We start from the raw sequence: 19,050 nt of genomic DNA, 5'->3' as shown, positions 1-19,050 counted from the left end.
CATGTGATACAGGAATCACTGTACAATTGCGCTTGAAATGAGTGCCACACTGATAATTCTCTCCGTTCAAGTCAGTCTTGTTGGAATTTTCATGACAGTGAGTACCGTTGTACGTGTATCACACTCGTAACATATGTCTGTCTGGGGTAAAATACAGATGTTTGAGCTTAAGGCGAAACTGGAAGCATTTCCTTATTTTTTTGGTTTTCGATTTTGCATTAAATAACGAAGCAATATTTTCAAAATTGGGTTTCGTACACATGTAGAGTATGGATCAAGGTATCTTCTGATTTTTTTGTGGTGGAAAATGTTTTCCATTTTTGCAGAAACCATATTTTTGTGAAATTTCGTTCAAAAATTGTTTCTGTTAAAACGAAAAACAATTTCGCCCCAAAATATTCAGAAGATACCTAGATCCATACACTACATAAGGAGTGTATCGTAAAGTAGTTGAAAATGTTTAAACTAGCCTCAAAAATAGTTTAATTCAACTTTTGAGTAATTTTATTTTTGGAGATACTGTATAAATCCTTGAAAAAAGAAATGGCTTTTATGATTTTTTAAAAATGTTCCTTCAACTGGGTTTTTAACCTAGATTACTGAACGCATGTTTTTAAATTTATGCACACCTTCTAAAAAATTGAAATTGCGAAAAAAGTTCGATACTGTTCGAAAATTGTTAACTTTTTTGTGCAAATAGAATAAGCTCCAGAATCCTCATGATATAGGCAAATTATTTTTTTCAAGAAAAATCTCCACTGCATTTAAGCGCAATTCTTAAAAATGAAAAAAGGCCATTTTTGAGGAACCCCTTTTTTCTATGCTCCTCCAAATCATGTTTACGCAAATAAAAAATACATCAAAAGAAAAATTCGCATTTTTTTAAATAGGGTATGTTTTTGAATTTATAGACGAGTAAGTTAGAGCAAAAAATAGAATTTTATGACTTTTTAAGATATTTAAAGCAGAAAATTAAAGTTTGATTAAAAAATAGACGTTTTTTGGAGTGGATCATTTTGTAGATATAGGAGATTTTTCAATCGAAAAAATTAATTTTGAAAGTCGGTGTTGAATGATATGTTATGTATACATAACTGTTAACAAACACTAATATTTTTCAGATTTTTTATCGTACAAAATTTACTCGCTACAGATTTTTGAAATGTTGAAAAAGCTTAACAAAATTGCATTTTGTGCAGATTTTTATTTTGTGAGGTGTATTCATTTAACCATATTTTCAATAATACAAAACATTTTCCAAATGTTTCCAAGGTATTCTAAACTTAACTATATTGTGAAGATATCATAGAAGAACCGAAATGAAAAGACCAACCCAGCTTCGAGATAGAGCATTCTGAACATTTTCAACTACTTTCCGATACACTCCTTATGTACGAAAACCGATTTTGAAAATATTGCTTCGTTATTTAATAAAAAAACAAAAACCAAAAAGTGAGCAAATGCTTCCAGTTTCGCCTTAAGGAGCTATTTTACGTTTTTTACAGATTTTTCATACAAATTTTGTGTGGGATACAGAGTTTTGAATAACGTGATACAAATTATTCAAAAAATGCCAGATGATTTGTCCAGGTTGACTGGTTTCATAATTTTATTCATTTACTTGTGTTGTTCCTTCTTTTCTGCTTTCATCATAAACAAGTGTTAGGAACCTAATAACAGTCAACCAAGTATCGAAGACACAGTACAGCATAGTTCAGTCTCTATGCACGTTCATTGACCTCCAATTAAATGTACCGTGCAACTGATTTTCGATTCATTTCATTAGATGTGACAAACAAATCGATTTTACCATTAGGCCACTGCCCATTAGGTAGTGCATTGCCCTAGGTTGTTATTTCCGATGTCATGTATCCAAGGAATGTGATATTTTAGTAAGCAAAATAGCATACATACGAAAGTTCTAGTTTATTTAGACATTTTAAAAATATGTAAATCAATAATCCCACTGTACTCTCTTTAACGCAAAGCCTTTTCCAATAAGAAAACTTTTACTAAGGAATATCATAACGTTACACGTTGTCTACAATCTAAAACAAACCGTTTCCTTAGGAAATCATCTTCCTAATCATGTAGTTCAGAATTCCTCCATTGCGGTAGTACTCGAGGTCTACCTCGGTATCGAACCGTACAATGACCTGGAACTTGATGCCCGTATCCGTTTCCACCGTGATCTTATCGTGGGGCTTCAAATTCTCCGGGAAAGCAATGCTGAACAGTTCCTTGCCAGTCAGCCCCACGCTATCGGCATTTTGTCCTTCCAGATATTGCAGCGGCACGATTGCCATTCCAACCAAGTTTGAGCGGTGAATACGTTCATATGATTCGGCGATAACGGCCTTAATTCCCAGCAAGTATGGTCCCTTGGCGGCCCAATCGCGACTCGATCCGCTACCGTAATCCTTACCAACGATCGCGATCAACGGAGTTCCCTCATTGACGTAGCGCTCAGCGCAGTCAAAGACATCCATTTCTTCACCGCTGGGAATGTGCAGAGTGCGTGGTCCAGGGCCGGAGACCAGCTTATTCACCAGACGAATGTTGGCGAAAGTTCCGCGAGCCATCACGGCATCATTTCCACGGCGAGAGCCGTACGAATTGAATTCACGTGGAGTTAGACCTCGCGACGACAGGTACCGAGCAGCCGGGCTGTTCCGGGCAATAGAACCCGCAGGGGAGATGTGGTCGGTGGTCACTGAATCGCCCAAGTTCAGCAAAGCACGTGCGTTGACAATGTTACCCAGCGTGGGCAGATCGCGAGTCATTCCCTCGAAGAATGGTGGATGCTTGATGTAAGTGGAGACATCGTCCCATGGGTAGAGTTTACCCGTTGGGGCGTTCAATCCCTGCCAAGACGGAGATCCCATCTCTACCTTAGCGTACACATCGCGGAACATAGCCGGAATGACATGCTGCTTCTCAACGGCTTGGATCTCCTGACGGGTTGGCCAGATATCACGCAGGAAGACCTTGCTACCATCAGGGCTAGTTCCAATCGGTTCCTTCTCGAAGTCAATATCCACAGTTCCAGCTAGGGCGTAGGCGATCACGAGCAGAGGACTGGCAAGATAGTTGGCACGAGTATTCGGGTGGATGCGTCCTTCGAAGTTCCTATTGCCGGATAGAACACCGCAACAGACCAGGTTGTTCTTTTCGATGGTGTTAGCGATATTGTCATCCAACGGGCCGGAGTTTCCGATGCAAGTCATACAACCGTAACCGACGACGTGGAAACCAAGTTCCTCCAGAGCCGGAACGACTCCCGACTCCTTCAAGTAGTACGTGACAACACCACTTCCTGGGGAAAGCGATGTCTTGATGTACGGAGCAACCTTCAGTCCAGCGGCCACAGCCTTCTTGGCCAACAATCCAGCTCCCAACATTACCGAAGGATTGCTGGTGTTGGTACATGACGTAATTGCTGCAATGACAACCGAACCGTGCTTAAGAGAATAGGTCTTTCCGTCGGTCCAGCTGAACGATCCTTCAGCCAAAAGTTCCGCGTCTGGAACGGCGAATCCCTTGAAGCCAACTTTGTTAGTCAGACATTCTCGGAAGTCCTTCTGCATTTCACTGACAGACACGCGATCATGCGGACGCTTCGGTCCTGAAACCGAGGTCACCACTGAGTTCAAGTCCAGCTCAACGATCTGGGTGAACACTGGATCTTGCGAAGCATCGCTGAAGTTACGCAGCTGAGTGGTGGCTTTGAGGTAAGCCTCAATAACCTGAACCTTATCATCGGCACGGTTCGTCTGTCGGAGATAATCCAAAGCGTTCTGGTCGATCGGGAAGTATCCAACCGTAGCTCCATACTCAGGACACATGTTGCTGATCGTCGCACGATCAGCAATCGACAACTCGCTGACACCAGGGCCAAAGAACTCGACAAACTTGCCAACAACGCCGATCTGTCGCAAATGCTTGGTGATGGTCAACACCAAATCCGTTGAAGTAACCAGGGGATTCAGTTTTCCAACTAGCTTGTAACCGATGACCTCCGGAAGCAACATAGAGATTGCTTGTCCCAGCATGACTGCCTCGGCTTCAATACCTCCAACGCCCCAACCAACAACTCCCAATCCGTTGATCATGGTCGTATGAGAATCGGTACCAACGACGCTATCCGGATACAGCATCTTAACTCCATCCTTCGATTTGCTATCATCCTGAAATACCACCCGAGCCAAATATTCCAAATTCACCTGATGAACGATACCCGAACCAGGTGGAATGATCAACATATTGTTGAACGCTTTGGCACCCCACTTCAGGAAGGTGAACCTCTCCTTGTTCCGCTCGAATTCCAGATCCTGATTCTTGGTCAGGGCATCCGGCGCCCGGGCAAAGTCCACCTGCACCGAGTGGTCAATCACCAGGTCCGACGGGCAGATCGGGTTGATCTTGTCCGGGTCTCCACCCAGCTTCAGGACGGCATCACGCATGGCGGCAAAGTCGACCACCGCCGGAACGCCGGTGAAATCCTGCAGAATGACACGCGCCGGCTTGAACGGAATCTCCAGCTCGGTGTCGGTTTTGACCGACTTGGTCGACTTCCAGCTCAGGATTCCACGGACATCCTTCTCGAGGACCTGGAAGTTGTCGCAGTTGCGGACGGCCGATTCCAGCAGTACCCGGATGCTGTAGGGTAGTTCCTCTGAAAGATTTTAATAGATTGGGTGAGGAAAACGGTTCTTTGGGAGGGTTGATTCCCAAGACTTACTGAACTCCTCGAACGATGCGATGTCAAAGTAGTGAAAGGTTTCGCCATTGACGTTGAGTTCCTTCTGGAGGTTTTGGAATGGATTTGAACCTAGGAAAAAGAGAATGTATGTTGAACAACACAATAAATATAATGCTCATGATTGGTAAAACAAAATAATTTTAAAATATATACACTTTCCCCATATGCACTCAAAATAATCATTTCATTCAAGAGAGCGTGAAATTTACCAGATGGTTTTCGTTGAGAACTCTCCAGAGATTTCACCAGGAGATGAGCCAAATTTGTTAGAAGGCTGTGGCTCAGGTTTGAAAAAAGATTTCTGGAATATCTGCAGAAAGAACAACCTCTATTTTCTTTAGAAAATTATTTATGAATTTCGGCAAAAACTCGGCCAGAAAAACAACCCGGTAAATATTTAACTAAACGAATTTCTAGGTACCTCGTATCAAATTCCTAATTAATTCCTTCCTACAATAGATTCTACCTACAGAACTATACCAGAACGAAATTTTCAGACATTCTGACAGATATTCGTTTGGAATTACAGTAGTATGACCAGCAACTTTGTTATAAATTCCGATAAAGTTTTTTTTATCAATACAACTAACTATTCTTAGAGAAATACTGTCCGACTTTACTCCAGCAGTTCTGTGATAAATGTTCCTGAATTACGTTCTCCAAAAAAAAATTTCTTAAGGTTTTCTCTTGACAATAATGCAGAATCGTAAAAAAAAATGCTGAAAAAATGTTTTGAAGAAATTGAGTGAATAAAAAGTAGCGAACTTTACTACTTGACAAGACGAGAGTTCACAAATCAAGCTCAAATTTTAGGTGGATGGAGATGGGTCTGGAAGTTAAACTGTGAGTTAAATTTTCCACAAGGATTTACCCAATAATTTTGTAAGGGATTCTATCTGGAACTCTTATAGACATACTTCTTGAAATGCCTTCCAGAATTTCTCAAAGAGTAAAGACCACGACAAGGACCACAACATATTTCTTAGTATTCCACATTAAAGTCCTCTCAGAGGTTCTGCCAGATTCCTACCGGCATTTCCAGCAATTCATTAAGCGCGAACCATCCAGGATTCCTGAATGTCGACTGATTTTACCTGAAGTTTCTCGCATAGATCTTGTACAATTTCTTAGGTATTGTCCCTCGCACGATTTCTACCAGAGTTACTCCAGCGTTTTTTATTTCAAAAAATGTTAATTGGGAATTTCGCTAGGATTGTTACAGGAGTTTCTCTCAGGATATTTCTCGATGTTGTCGATGGGTTTCTTTTAGAGTTTGTTCCGGAATACTTCTTGAATTATCTTCCGCAATTCTTTTCTCAAAAGTTTTTCCCGGGATTTCTCCTATACCTGTGATCTCCACTAAAGTTCCTCCCAGGATTTTTCAGGATTTTTCATGGGGTTTCAGGGGAGCCTGAAAGAAGGAGGCTTCAGGGGTGTTTTGGGGGGTTACAGGGAAGAGCGCCTCAGTTAAATTTTCAACGAGATTTAGGTACGCTTCAGGGCCATTTCAGGGAAGTTTTAGAGGGTTTCAGGGGTTAAAGATTTGTTCTTTTTTTAGAGTTCAAAGCCCTTTCAGAGGCGTTTCAAGAAGTTTAAAGGGCATTTCAAAGCGATTCAGGACCTTCAACGTTGTACCTAAAACCCTCTAAAACACTAAAATACACCTGGAACCCTTTAAACCATCCTAAATCCTCCTGCAGTCCCCTGAAACCCGCTCAGGCCCCTGAAACCTCCTGAAATCTATAGGAACCCTCTGAAATCCCCTGAAGCACCCTATGGCGTCCTTGAGACCCACTTAATTCTCTCTGAGTTCGCTTGAGATCCCCTGACACGCCCCTGAGACCATTTCAGACACCCATGTGACTCCCTAAGATTCCCTGAAATCCTCTTGAAACAGTTATAGAGACGAACCAGCCAAGGGCTCAAAGTCTCTTTAATAAAGACAAATCAATCTCTTGAAACACAAAAAACACCCCCTGAAAGCCCTCTGATTCCTTTTGAATCCTCCTGAGAATACCTAGAACCCCCTGAGGCACCGTAAAACGCTACTGAAAACCCATGAAGCCATCTGAGACCCCCAAAACTCCCTGAGACTAGCTTTGATTCCCTCGATACTCTCAAAAACTCCCTGGAACCCCTCGAAATGTCCCTAAAAATGTCCTGAATGCTTCTGAAATTTTCTTCAAATTTTCAAGCTGAAACCTTGAAATATCTTAAAAATACCATAAACCCGTAAAGCTCATAACCTCGTTGAAACTTCCTTAAAAATTCCTTTGAATGTCCTCTGGAACCCCCTGAGCTTATGGGTGTGTTCTATGAAACTTATCAAAGTTTTATAAAATCCCCAAAAACCCTTTTTAATCCCTTGAAACTCGCTGAAATCCCCTGGAGCACCGTCTATGACGTCCCTCAGATCCCCTGAATCCCCTCTGAGTCCCCTTGGAATCCCCTGAGACTCCCTGAAATCCCCAAAAATCCATGAAACCCCCTGAAAACCCTCTGATTCCTTTTAAATCCTCCTGAGAACATCGTAAAACGCCCCTGAAACCTCATGAATCCATCTGAGGCTCCTGAAACTACCTGGCACTAGCTTTGATACCCTCGATATCCCCCAAAACTCCCTGGAATCCGTCGAAAAGTTCCTAAAAATGTCCCGGATGCTTCTGAGATCCCCTAAAACGTCTCTGAAAGCCTCTCAACACCCTTGAAATTCCCTTCAAAGCCCTCAAACTGAAACCATGAAATTTCTTAAAAACATCATAAACCCGGTAAACTCATAACCTCCTTGAAACTCCCCTAGAAATTCATTTGAAAGCCCTTGCCTTTGAAACCCTCTGAACTTATGAGCGTGTTCCATGAGACTTATGAAAGTTTTATGGACTCCCCAAAAACCCTTTTTAACGTTCCCTGAGACCCGCTGAATTCCCTCTGAATTTTCTCTGAAACCCCCTGAGACTCCCTGAAATCCTCTTAAATCCCCTTGAGTGACCCCAGAAACTTGAATGATCTTGGTAACACCTAAAGCCCCCTGAGACACCGTGAAACGCCCCTGATATCACATGAAGCCATCTGAGACCCCTGGAACTCCCTGGAACCCCTCGAAATGCCCCTTAAATGTCCTAGATACTTCTTAAATTCCCTAAAACGTCCCTGAAATCCTCTCAACACTTCTGAAATTTCCTTCAAAGCCCTCAAACTGAAACCACAAAATTTCTTGAAAACACCATAAACCCGTAAAGCTCATAACCTCCTTCAAACTTCCCTAGAAATTCCATTGAAAGTTCTCTGGAACCCCCTGAGCTTATGGGTGTGTTCCACGAGACTTATGAATGTTTTATGGACTCCTCAAAAACCCTTTTTAAACCCTCTAAAACCCCCTGAAATCCCCCCAGAAACCCATGAAAAAACCTCTCTGCGACCCTATCTGTTGTTGTTTCTTAAAACTCCCTAGAAGTCTGCAAACTTTTAAGAGAATTTTATAGAGAAACTACTGGGGAAATCTGGCGAGAAACGCTATGATAAACTAGTATCGCAAAAATCCCAGGAGAAACTGTTGGAAAGTTTTCCAGAAAAAGCACAAATAGAAATCACCGAAGGATTTTTAGGAGAATTTTGATAGGGTTTCCGGAAGAAACCTCCCGAAAAAATTCTGGAAGATATCCTGGAAAGTGCTCCTGAAGAAACCCCGCTAAAACTCCTGCAGAAATTCTAGAAGGAACTCTGGTAAAAATCCCATGAACAACTCTCAGAAATCCCTGGAAAAATACTGGGGGTAAATAAAAAAACCCTGGATGGAGTCTTGGGAAAAACTCCTCGACAAATCTAGAAAAAAAACTCCAACAAACCTTCAGGAATTCAAGGACAAGCTGCGGGAGAAATCTCAGGCAAAATGCAGTAAGAAACTGCGTAATAATTCAAGGAAGGTATCGCGGTAGATATGCAAGGAGAAATACAAGGAATACAGGGAAGAATTCTGGATAGAAGTTCGGGAAAAAACCTAAAGGAATTACGAAGCGAATTATAACTCGATTTCCAAGCATATCCCTAAGCAATCTCCAAAGAAAGTAGTAATTACTGAAAGAGATCTTGAGATCACAAGTTTTCTCCAGAGTTTACTAGGGGGCCGTCCATATACCACGTGGACAACTTAGAGGGGGGAGGGGGAGGGGGTTCGAGAAAAGTCCACGCTTGTCCACGGAGAGGGGGGTGGGGGTTTGTCAAATGCCCACGTGGACAACATTGATATAAAAATTAAGAAACAAAGATACACTAACGAAACAAATAAATCTAATAAGTAATTTTTGAAACAATTTCCAAAGCATCTCCCGGAGCAAATTTTGAAAAAAATCCTGAGGAATTATTTAAAAAAAGTGGGAGGAATTACAAGATGAAATTCCAGGAGATAACTTCGGTGGATTTCCCGGATAAACTTTCGGTGGAATACTCCTGGGAACTTATCATAAGCATTAGCTAGTATTAGCATCAAGCGAGTCGCACAAATTTGTAGGTGTTACATTCCTAGAACGCTGTTATGAGAGTTGCCTTCTTCCCATCTGTTGCACAAAGCACAAATATTTAGGATAGATATCTGACTCCACGACAAGATCGAATCAATCCGGAAGAGTTTTCTTAGGAATTAAAAGTTCTTTTAAAAAAGTCCCGGAAAACATTCGAAAAGTTCCTTGAAGAAACTTCCACAAGAGTTCCAGCAGGAATTTTCGAAGAAACTTTTGAAGATTTTGCGGAGGATCTTCCAGAAAATACCTTGCAAAAAAATTTAGAAGAATTAACGACGGTACTTTCGGAAAACTTCCGGGGGAAACTCCTGGCAGAATTCCCTGGGAAACTTCAAGAAGATTTGACAGAAAAAATACAGAATTCCCGGAAGAATTATCAGAATCTTCGGGGGAGCTTCTGGAAGAATCCTCATGGGAATTTCTGGAAAACTCGCAGAGAAACTCCCTGCAGAATTCCTTGATGAATTATTGAAAAAAAACAACGGTGAAACTTTGGAGAACTGGATTAACTTACGCATAAATTCCCGAATGTAGAAATACCGTAGCATTTCTTGGAATCCTCAGGAAAACTTCCGATAGAATTTCCAATGGAGTTTATCCAAGAATTCCACTGAAACTCCTAGAGTAAATCCTGGTGGAAGTCTTTAAAGAATTTTCAGTAGAGAAATTCCCGGTGAAAATCCTGCAGTGGCACTCCTAGAAGATTACCTAGTGAACCCAATAGTACCTCCTAAAGGAATTCCCGGTGAAACTCTTAGAGGAATTTCCTACCAAACATCTGGATAAATTCCCAGAGGAACTTATGAGAAAGTTCCCGAAGCAACTTCCGGAAGAACTTTTGAAAAAAAATCCCCGTAGAACCCCCAGTGGAATCCTAAGAGGAAATCCTAGAGGCGTTTCTAGAGAAATCACTAGTGGAGCTTCTAGAGGAATTCCCGAATGATCTCCTGCAGGAATTCACATTGGACTTCTGAATGACTTCCTAGTGGTATTCCTACATGAATTTGCCGTGATGTTTCTCGAGGAATTCTAGGTGAGGAATCCCCTGAAAAATTTCACTATGAATACCCAGTAAAACATCTGAAAGAATCTGCGGCAGAATTCCTGGAGGATTCCACAATTGAAGACCTTTTAGAGAAATTGTCTCAACAAATCATGACAATCATGGATTAAAAACATTCCGTTCAATTTAAAATAATGCTGTACATAATTCTTTTAAAAAGACTTTGAAAGAAACAATTATTTCTTTAAAAAAAAGTCATAAACTATCTATAAAACATTGCTTACAAAAAGAATCATTTAAAAACAATCAAAATCGAAAAAGTGAAAAATCTTTTGTTATGTCCACGTGGACATTGGGGAGGGGGGTAGGGGTCAATGTAAAGTCCACGCTTGTCCACGGGGAGGGGGGAGGGGGTCAAAAACTACGATTTTTCAGTCCACGTGGTATATGGACGGCGCCTAGTATCCATCGAATTAGTCAAGATTACGTATCGACCACCGTAACCAACCTGAACCCAAATCATCATTTCCCATGCTGATTGATAAATACATACACCTTGTCCTTTTTTACGTCCATGCTTGGCTGAGCGACAAAAAATTCCACCGCTAAGACAATGAGCAAACTCAACAGTTTTATATTTTTTAAAACATCTTCGTGATTGGGAGAAGTGTACAAAAATATAAAAATGTGTATTTTGATCATTATTTTGTCGGTAGAATTTTTTTTCGCTAAGCCAATAGTGGACGTAAATCAAGGTTTAGGTGTATATTATTACAATTTCAAGCATCCAAGTTGAGCATTATTGAATTCCAAAATGCGTGAGAAAATTGCACGCATACAGAAAGATCTGAGAATGATAAGAAATATCAAAACTATTGTCTTTTAAATAAAATACAAAATATTCAAGTTGAGATAGGTGACGAAGATTCATTTTTATAATAATCCCTTTCCTCCTATCTTATATGAAATTATAAAGTCCTAAATTAGAGACGAACCAGCCAAGGGCTGAAAGTCTCCCTAAACAGATTAAAAAAACCTAAATATCCTTTACCATTGATTTGAAAATGCAGAACATTTTTACCTTGTTCTTAAATTGTTCTAATTGATATCAGAACTCTCTGAGGAGTTCAGGAATTTTACAGGTCAAATTGGATTTCCTGATTCCAAGATCTTCCAGGTAGTAGACATCTTGTTTGGTGTTTAAGTATATTCTATTTCTATGGTTTCAACTTGTTCAACTCATATACATAATATGAGAATCTATTTTGAAATAAGTGAGACATGGAACGTTTAATCCTTTCTTGTAGGATGTATCTATGTAGGAATGCTTCAGATATTATAAGTTCAGGTAATTTTGTAAATTCATATGATCCTATAAAAATCTGTGTTCTAAAAATCACGATTTGTTGTATCGTATCTATTTTACAAATCTGTTATCAATGCATGACTCGTTGTAGTGAACAATCACGTCATGTCATGTGCTGATTCTTCTTTCTTTTACGAACTCCTAAACAATTTTTAATCAAATGCCCATGAACTGTTACTTTCATAATCACCGAACATGTTAATCAGCCCGCATTCATAATTTCACGCCAACAACTTTCTATACAGAATCACGCTCAGCTCAGCCAAGCCTCCTGATATAATGTCATGCCACTCAAGAGTGTTGACCATCATTAGCTGGTTATCTCTGTGGCTATTCCCTATTATTATTCGGTTGATACGTGCCGACCAAAATCTGCTAAAACCATTTGGCACAAAACAGCGCGCAGATTACGCAACTCAACATTCGGCGTTTGCGGTCAGGAAGCTGATAGCCAGCCACCTTTCCAGCGCTCAATAAAATTTCGACTGCAATTGAATTGATTGACATAGTCGTCTATCACTGCTTTGAGACTGTATTCGCTGAACTATAGCGGTGATGCCAGAGTGTTCGTAAACTACGCTTTATATATGTCGCAATGCTCGACAATGGATAATATCACCTTCATCTTAAGTTATTCCGTAGATTAGGAAATAATACACCTTGGCGAAATTCTCTTCCAAGATGCGCTTATCTGGAAGGTACAATCTTATCATACCATGGAGTGTACTTCTCCTTTAAATTTTAATAATCAACCCACTCATGGACAGCAAAAAACGACAAACAGAAAAAAAAAATCCACCACTGTTGCACGATACACTCCTTCTAACTTTGAACGCCGCCACTTACCAGCCATGATTATGCACGTCCGCCTTTCCCGACCACGTAGACAACTATACCGCGCCGCACGTCCTGCAGGTGTAGACGAAACCTTATTCTGCGAAAACCGGATTCCCCACCCAATTAAACGGTCCCTGACACTTTTTCCTCCAAAATCGGTTATCGGGATGTCTCGAATACACGGCGAATCGTTCTAGCGGCTGGATAGAGCGCAAAGGGGTTTTGATATGGTGGAATGATTTGGCACGAACACCCAAACCAATACCCTTAAGCTCAGTAGTATAGTGCTCCTCGAGCTCACAATCACCGGTCGAACACAACTCGTAACGAATGAACCGTCCGTATTCCGATATACACGTCCAACGCTCACCACGGCACCTGAGAAACTGAAACTGACGGGACCGCTGTCTGTGGATTTCTAACAACTAGTTAGCTGACTGAGTTCGTGCTAAAATTGTTGAGAGTCATTCGACACTCACATGTGCTTTAGGGTCTAGTCATATGTATACGTAATGTACGGCAACGACAAATAAATAAGAACAACGTAATAAGTTGAGTTTTATGATAAATACTTGTAAAACGATTCAATTGTATGTCACAAAAATAATAGATAGATGGAAAGGACTCACCATTATGACTTATCGGTATCAGTTTTGCCTTATCGCATTTCGCGACAGAGACGAACCAGCCAAGGGCTGAAAGTCTCTTAAATAAATACAAATCAATCAATCAATTATCGCATTTAAATTCAGGGGAAAATTAATTCAAATTTGTAGGCTACTGTTCAGTGTCGTATTCGAATTCTATTACCTAATATTTACAAAAACAGTACTCTAAATCAAATTCAAATTCTACGTCGACCGTTCTTGATAGCACTATAGTAATATCACACAAGAGCAATTTCTGAGATCCGTTCGCTTGATTTTCTTCCCTCGAGTTCATTTCTGGATCTGTCATCGGCTATTCGATATTATTAATTTACTAATCGCCTCGTATTTACTAAGCTCAGTAAGAGTTTCAAGAGCTTTAATGCGCTGAGCACATTTATTACAGAATATGAGTAAAGGATAGTTGCATTGAACACGACGAGAAAGTAATACAGTACCATACCAAATCAAGATGTTGGAAACATGACATATGCACAATTTTGTTGTATGAAGGACAAAAAGGGAGTGTAGACGCATATGACAAATGCGCAATTCACTTCAAGGTAAGAGAACCTCCTTCCAACAAAAAGATTCTATCCCATAATCCAACACCTCGCAGTACATATTAAGATTTCCGTCTAGTGTTTTGTATGTAAAAGGATGCATCAAACTAATCGCAGATAGTTGGAAGACATCATCAACTCTGAACAATATTCCAGAACGTTGGCCATAGGGCGATCACCTCCGTGATTTAGGCCTGGTAACCACGACTCCCGCATCCAATCTGAAATTAGCTAATACCCTCCCTGTTCCCTCCTAATTGTGTTAATTTGTGAAAATATTATTTTTGCAGTAAGGTCTGGGACCATCTGGGCAGGGGACCCATTGCATTATGGGCACCACGCTGCAACATAGGCAATTTTACAACACACGATTGTGTACACGATTAGCATAGTGCGGTATCTAGTTGTGTAGAAAAATCATGACAATTGTTGTAAACTTGACTGAGTTGCTGCGGAAAGTGCCCGAAAAAGGCAACTGCTTAAACGATCCCACTCACTGACTTAACGTAGCTTCGGAATTGTCAATAGATTGTATGCTACGAGCATACCAAATATGTTGATCCATCCTTATTACCCTTCTTAAGTAGATCTTTCCGATTCATCTTCCATGTTGCGTTGTCAATTATCTGAAGTACGTACTTGGGACTCAAAAAACTAGCTCTGTTCAAATGAGCATGACCGTACATACAATTCGTAGTTGCTACTCCGTGATATACCAGAACAATCGAAATTGCACAATGAACCAACAAACAGCTTGGGAGTAGCTATCGCTCTCAATGTGAATTTTCGAGAATTCCAAACTTTACTTAGTCAATAACGGCGCCTACCACGTTCTTACGGTCATCGAGGAAAGGAAGGAATTTTAGTGTGACGTACGTTGCTACTCCAGATAGCCGGGGTCTCCAGAAAGCCTAGTAGTTAAGACTATGGATCGCCAATCCGGAGACGGCGGGTTCGATTCCCGTTCCATTCGGAAAAATCTTAACGACTCCCTGGGCATAGTATATCATGGTGCTTGTCTCACAATATACAAATTCATGCAATTGCAGGCAAAGAAAGCCTTTCAATTAATCACTGTGGAAGTGCTCAAAGAACACTAGGTTGAAGCACAAATTTCTCAAATGGAGGAGAACGTGCCTCTGGAGCCGACCTACTGATACCTGAAGTTGAAGCAAGGCAGGCCAAGTCCCAGTGAGGACGTAGAGCCGTAAACAAAAAGAAGACGTTGCTATTAGAGACCGAGATCACCTCACATTCTGTCAGAGGAAGTAGTTTTTGTAAGTGGGGAGGGGGAAAGATACATAATCTGGAATCGCTTTAGTAATTAATGTGAATAACTAAGCAACATTTGAATCAAAACACGTATATATGTATCAATATGTCGTACTCAACATTACACAAGCCGACACCGAAGATGACGAACCATTCAAATTATTTTGTCAATGCATAAATAAAAAAAAGAATTTAATAACAAAAAGTGATTTCGGCACCAACATTTCAAAAGGGCGTAACTGCTTTTTGAAATAGTGCCTTCTCTCAAAGCTGTGGATCGTATGTTCAATCTTTTGGACAATCTATAAGCACTAAAAGAAAGCTAAAATCCCCCTCTTTCTGATAGTGGGGATGAATTTCATGGGAAATATGAAATACGATCCACAGCTTCAAAAGAAGGTACTGTTTTGAAATGCAGTTACGCCCTTTTGAAATGTAGGTGCCGATTTAGTGACTTGTGCCGACACTCGACGTGACGAATCCTTCAACATTTCCTGAGCAAAAAAAATGGAGAAATAGCGATTTGTTAAAAATCGACTTTTCATACATACTGGGGGCTCAACTGACACCTGAACTTGTAGTTTCATTATACGTTTATCCAAACGATGGTTAGCAGGATCTTTATTTTTGATCCTATCTTTGTATATACTCAAACGTGTTATCCCCACCGTGTTTGCTGCTTGCTGCTTACACGGTTTTCTCACTTACTCCCTCCACATTTTGCTCACTTCAACAATCTGTTGGAATTGCATTATCCGCTATACATATACTGAGAGAATAAGTTGACCAACAGGATGTGGCCTACAAAAAGAACTACTAATCAATAATTTTAAAATGCCAGTGTTTTCTAACTGCGTCCATACTTTCTGGGGCGGTCTTTGCAAAGTTTTGCAAACATTTGAAATATTGTCCATTCACTAAAAGCGAAATATTTCATCTTCAAGACAAGATATTTTAAATCCCTTTTAACCCTCAAAAGGATACCTTAAAAAAAGGTCCGTTTTGGGACCCTGGTGTCCATTGGACCCCAACATATATTCTCGCGTATCTCGTGATCCTTACTTTTTGAAGGGTTGATGTTGTCAGCAAAGGTGTTCAATAAGTCAAGGCCTATCTAGTGATGAACAATTTATTTTAGGAAATATCCGATAGTTGGCGCTAGAGAGCATTCCAAAACGCCCCTAATCAATGGGATGTAACGTACCAAAGCAAGCGGACAAGACGCACATAACAAAAGAATAAATCACACTTCTGTAAAAGGGTAGACATAAATGTCCGGCAGCTCAAAAGGGTTCGTTCAAATATTACGTAACGCAAGGGGTAGCGAGAGTGTCTAGCGCTGTGTTACGCTTTATAAAAAAAACATAATTTACCACACAAAAGTTGTTACGTGGAGTAGGGAGGAGTTCTGAAATTGTCAAATTTTGCGTTACGTATTATTTGAATGAACCCAAAGAGACATCACAGACAAACAGACATATCATTGATAAAATAACATCTCATATATCGCAAGATCCTGATTACTTATAAAGTTGGTGTTTTCGGCAAAGTTGTTTGATTGGTGAAGGGGTGCTAGTGAGTATACAAATTTTGTATCTCATATACCCTCAGTGTACCAGTAGCCGCTCGTGTTCCAATAGCCGCTCACGAGTGTAGAAAATTAAGTTCCCTGTAAAAATACAATCTTTTTTCCACGGATATTCAAAATATGCGTTGCGAATTATACACGGATGAAGACAATCATGCATATTTTTGCCAATAAACATCATTTTCAAGACGGTGAGCGGCTATTGGAACACGAACGGCTACTGGTACACTGACGGTATCTCAGGATTCTGATTACTTAGAAAGTTAGTGTTGTTCGGGAGGCCAAATATTTATTTGATTCGGAACTTTGACCTAGGCTGGTGCTAATGAACAATTTTTTACATTTTATATCTGTTGTACATCGGAATACTTATTATTTACAGAGATGGCGTCTACGGTAAAGATTTTGGCAGGCATAGGGCTAAAATATATATAGACACTATAGAATTGACAGGCTTACGGATACATAATTGAGTGATGAAATTGTTATGTACAGTTTATATTTTAGAAGAATCTCGGGAGAAATTCCTAGAAGAATCCTGAGAGGCATTCCTAGAGCAATCCCAGATGGAATTCCTGTAAGAATTTCTGGGAGAATGTTAGGAGAAAATCTTAGAAGAATCCCAGGAGAAATTCCAAGAGGAATCTCAGCAGGAATTCCTGTAGGGAACGCGGGAGGTTCCTGGAAGAACCCCGAAGGATTTCTTAGAGGAATCCCGTGAGGAATTTGTACTGGTACAAATTCTTAAATGAATCCCGGGAGGAATTTCTGGAAAAAAAAAATGCGGAGTCCAAGTGCATTTTCTAGTTTCTAGATGAAGCCCTGGAGGAACCTTTGGAGAATCATTGAAAGATTCCCTGTATTAATTTCAAATCAGAGTTAATTGAAATTGAAAACTTACATTCATATGACTAATTCCGTCGAAGACATCAATTCCGAATATTTTCTCGATCGAGACATCAACGTAACAAAAGTATATTACATTTTGGAATATGGTTCAAAAGTCTCATCTATGTGTGATCTTTGCAGCTACATTTGCGCCTCCTGGTGAGGCAATTCTGATGTAAATTACCCACCAAATAGGAAGTATTGGTATTGTTAACAGTTTATTAATATATTGTATCAAGACATTCACCTCAAAAGAAGTTTCCTTTTTTGAGGACATTTGTCGATCGGGGTATCTAGGATGCTGGGCGGACATGTATTTATTAGCGCCAGCTTGCAGATAAACTGTCAATACCAGTAGTCCTTGATGTATTAAACATTTTTGCCGAAGACACGAATATTCTATACAATCAGAATATAAAAATATTCGAACTAAATATAATTTTTAATCTGTAATTTTAATACACACTAGCGCCATCTACTGAGATAATTCGATTCAATTTATTTATCATAAGGTTGCCCTTGGTCTATTGAACAATTTTGTCGAAGACAGCATTATTCTAGCAAGTCACGATCAAAAGATACAATCATTCGTACTGTGGGGTCCAATGGACCCCAGGGGTACAAAATCGCCCGGTTCAACTTTGGTATCCAAAATAATCCATAGTACGCCATGAAACTATCGGTATTTTTGCACAAATAACTCATCGCTGTGTAGTTTAAAGGTACTGTAAAAATGGGACCGATATATCAATCCAAACTTTTTTGCGACCACTTCAAAGTGGCTCTGGGGTCCAATGGACCCCAGGTATCCATTAGAGGGTTAAGAGAGATGTCGCAAACACTTTAATGGTTTAAAATAAAAAAATGTACATGTATATTCATAGCAAATTTTGATGAAAACTTTTCAAGAAAGTCCTTTCATCAACACAAATAGGGTAGCGAGCCACTTGGGCAGTGACCGGTATTTTGGGCACTTTTCGCTTTAACTCAGTCAATTCGAAACTTTGTACATACTTTACAAATTTTGTACACGGTTAGATACTCTACGTATCGCTCAAAATTGGTTGAGTTATAGCAGAAAAGTGCCCAAAATAGAAGCCCTGCCGAATTGGTTCCACTTCCCTACGGTTCTGCCGTCAATATAAACTAAATATTTTAAAAAATTATATTAAAGGATAGGGATTCATAAAAACAAACGAAAATATTGAAAAAAACCAGATTATTTCCACCTAGTGGTGATAGTGCCTTCCTCGTCGAATATGTACTTATGAACTTTTCGTCGACGTTAGCCAAAATGTTTCTGAATCCTGAAAACACTTCATATAGTAAAGCAACAATTTTAACAAAGCCATCATCGATTTTCGTAACTTATTGATGATACATAGGGTAAGTGTACCAATTATGGCTATAGTACCCATTATTTGCCATAGTTGATTTTCACTCTTTAACGATATATATCAACAATAAAAAAAATGTGAACAACAGATCCCGTTCACAAAAGATGATTGCACTCATTTAAAGTCCACATTTTGCTCAAATTATGGTAGAAATAAATCATTTTCCTTAAAATTTCGGCTTCCTTGCACCCTTTTTCGCCATAGTGTACC

At 39.9% G+C, this 19,050-nt stretch overlaps 1 protein-coding gene across 1 annotated transcript; it reads right to left on the bottom strand.

Moving 5' to 3' along the window:
• Positions 1 to 1,911: 1,911 nt before the first annotated feature.
• LOC109409733 (cytoplasmic aconitate hydratase) lies at positions 1,912 to 12,886 on the bottom strand. Its single transcript, XM_019683228.3, has 3 exons — positions 12,495 to 12,886; positions 4,742 to 4,831; positions 1,912 to 4,675 (listed from the first exon to the last, which is right to left on the bottom strand). Exons 1-3 carry the CDS (start codon positions 12,499 to 12,501, stop codon positions 2,067 to 2,069), a joined length of 2,706 nt encoding a protein of 901 aa, XP_019538773.2. The 5' UTR covers positions 12,502 to 12,886; the 3' UTR covers positions 1,912 to 2,066.
• Between the last annotated feature and the right edge of the window lie 6,164 nt (positions 12,887 to 19,050).

The sequence above is a fragment of the Aedes albopictus genome, chromosome 2, assembly GCF_035046485.1.
Source record: "Aedes albopictus strain Foshan chromosome 2, AalbF5, whole genome shotgun sequence".
Lineage (NCBI taxonomy): Eukaryota > Metazoa > Arthropoda > Insecta > Diptera > Culicidae > Aedes > Aedes albopictus.
This window is presented reverse-complemented; position numbering and strand designations above follow the sequence as displayed.

Bases quoted from the DNA above. Each gene is read 5' to 3' on its own strand.
- LOC109409733 (XM_019683228.3), bottom strand. The intron at 4,676-4,741 runs GTAAGTCTTGGG...AAAATCTTTCAG, and splicing joins CGCATCGTTCGAGGAGTTCA to AGGAACTACCCTACAGCATC.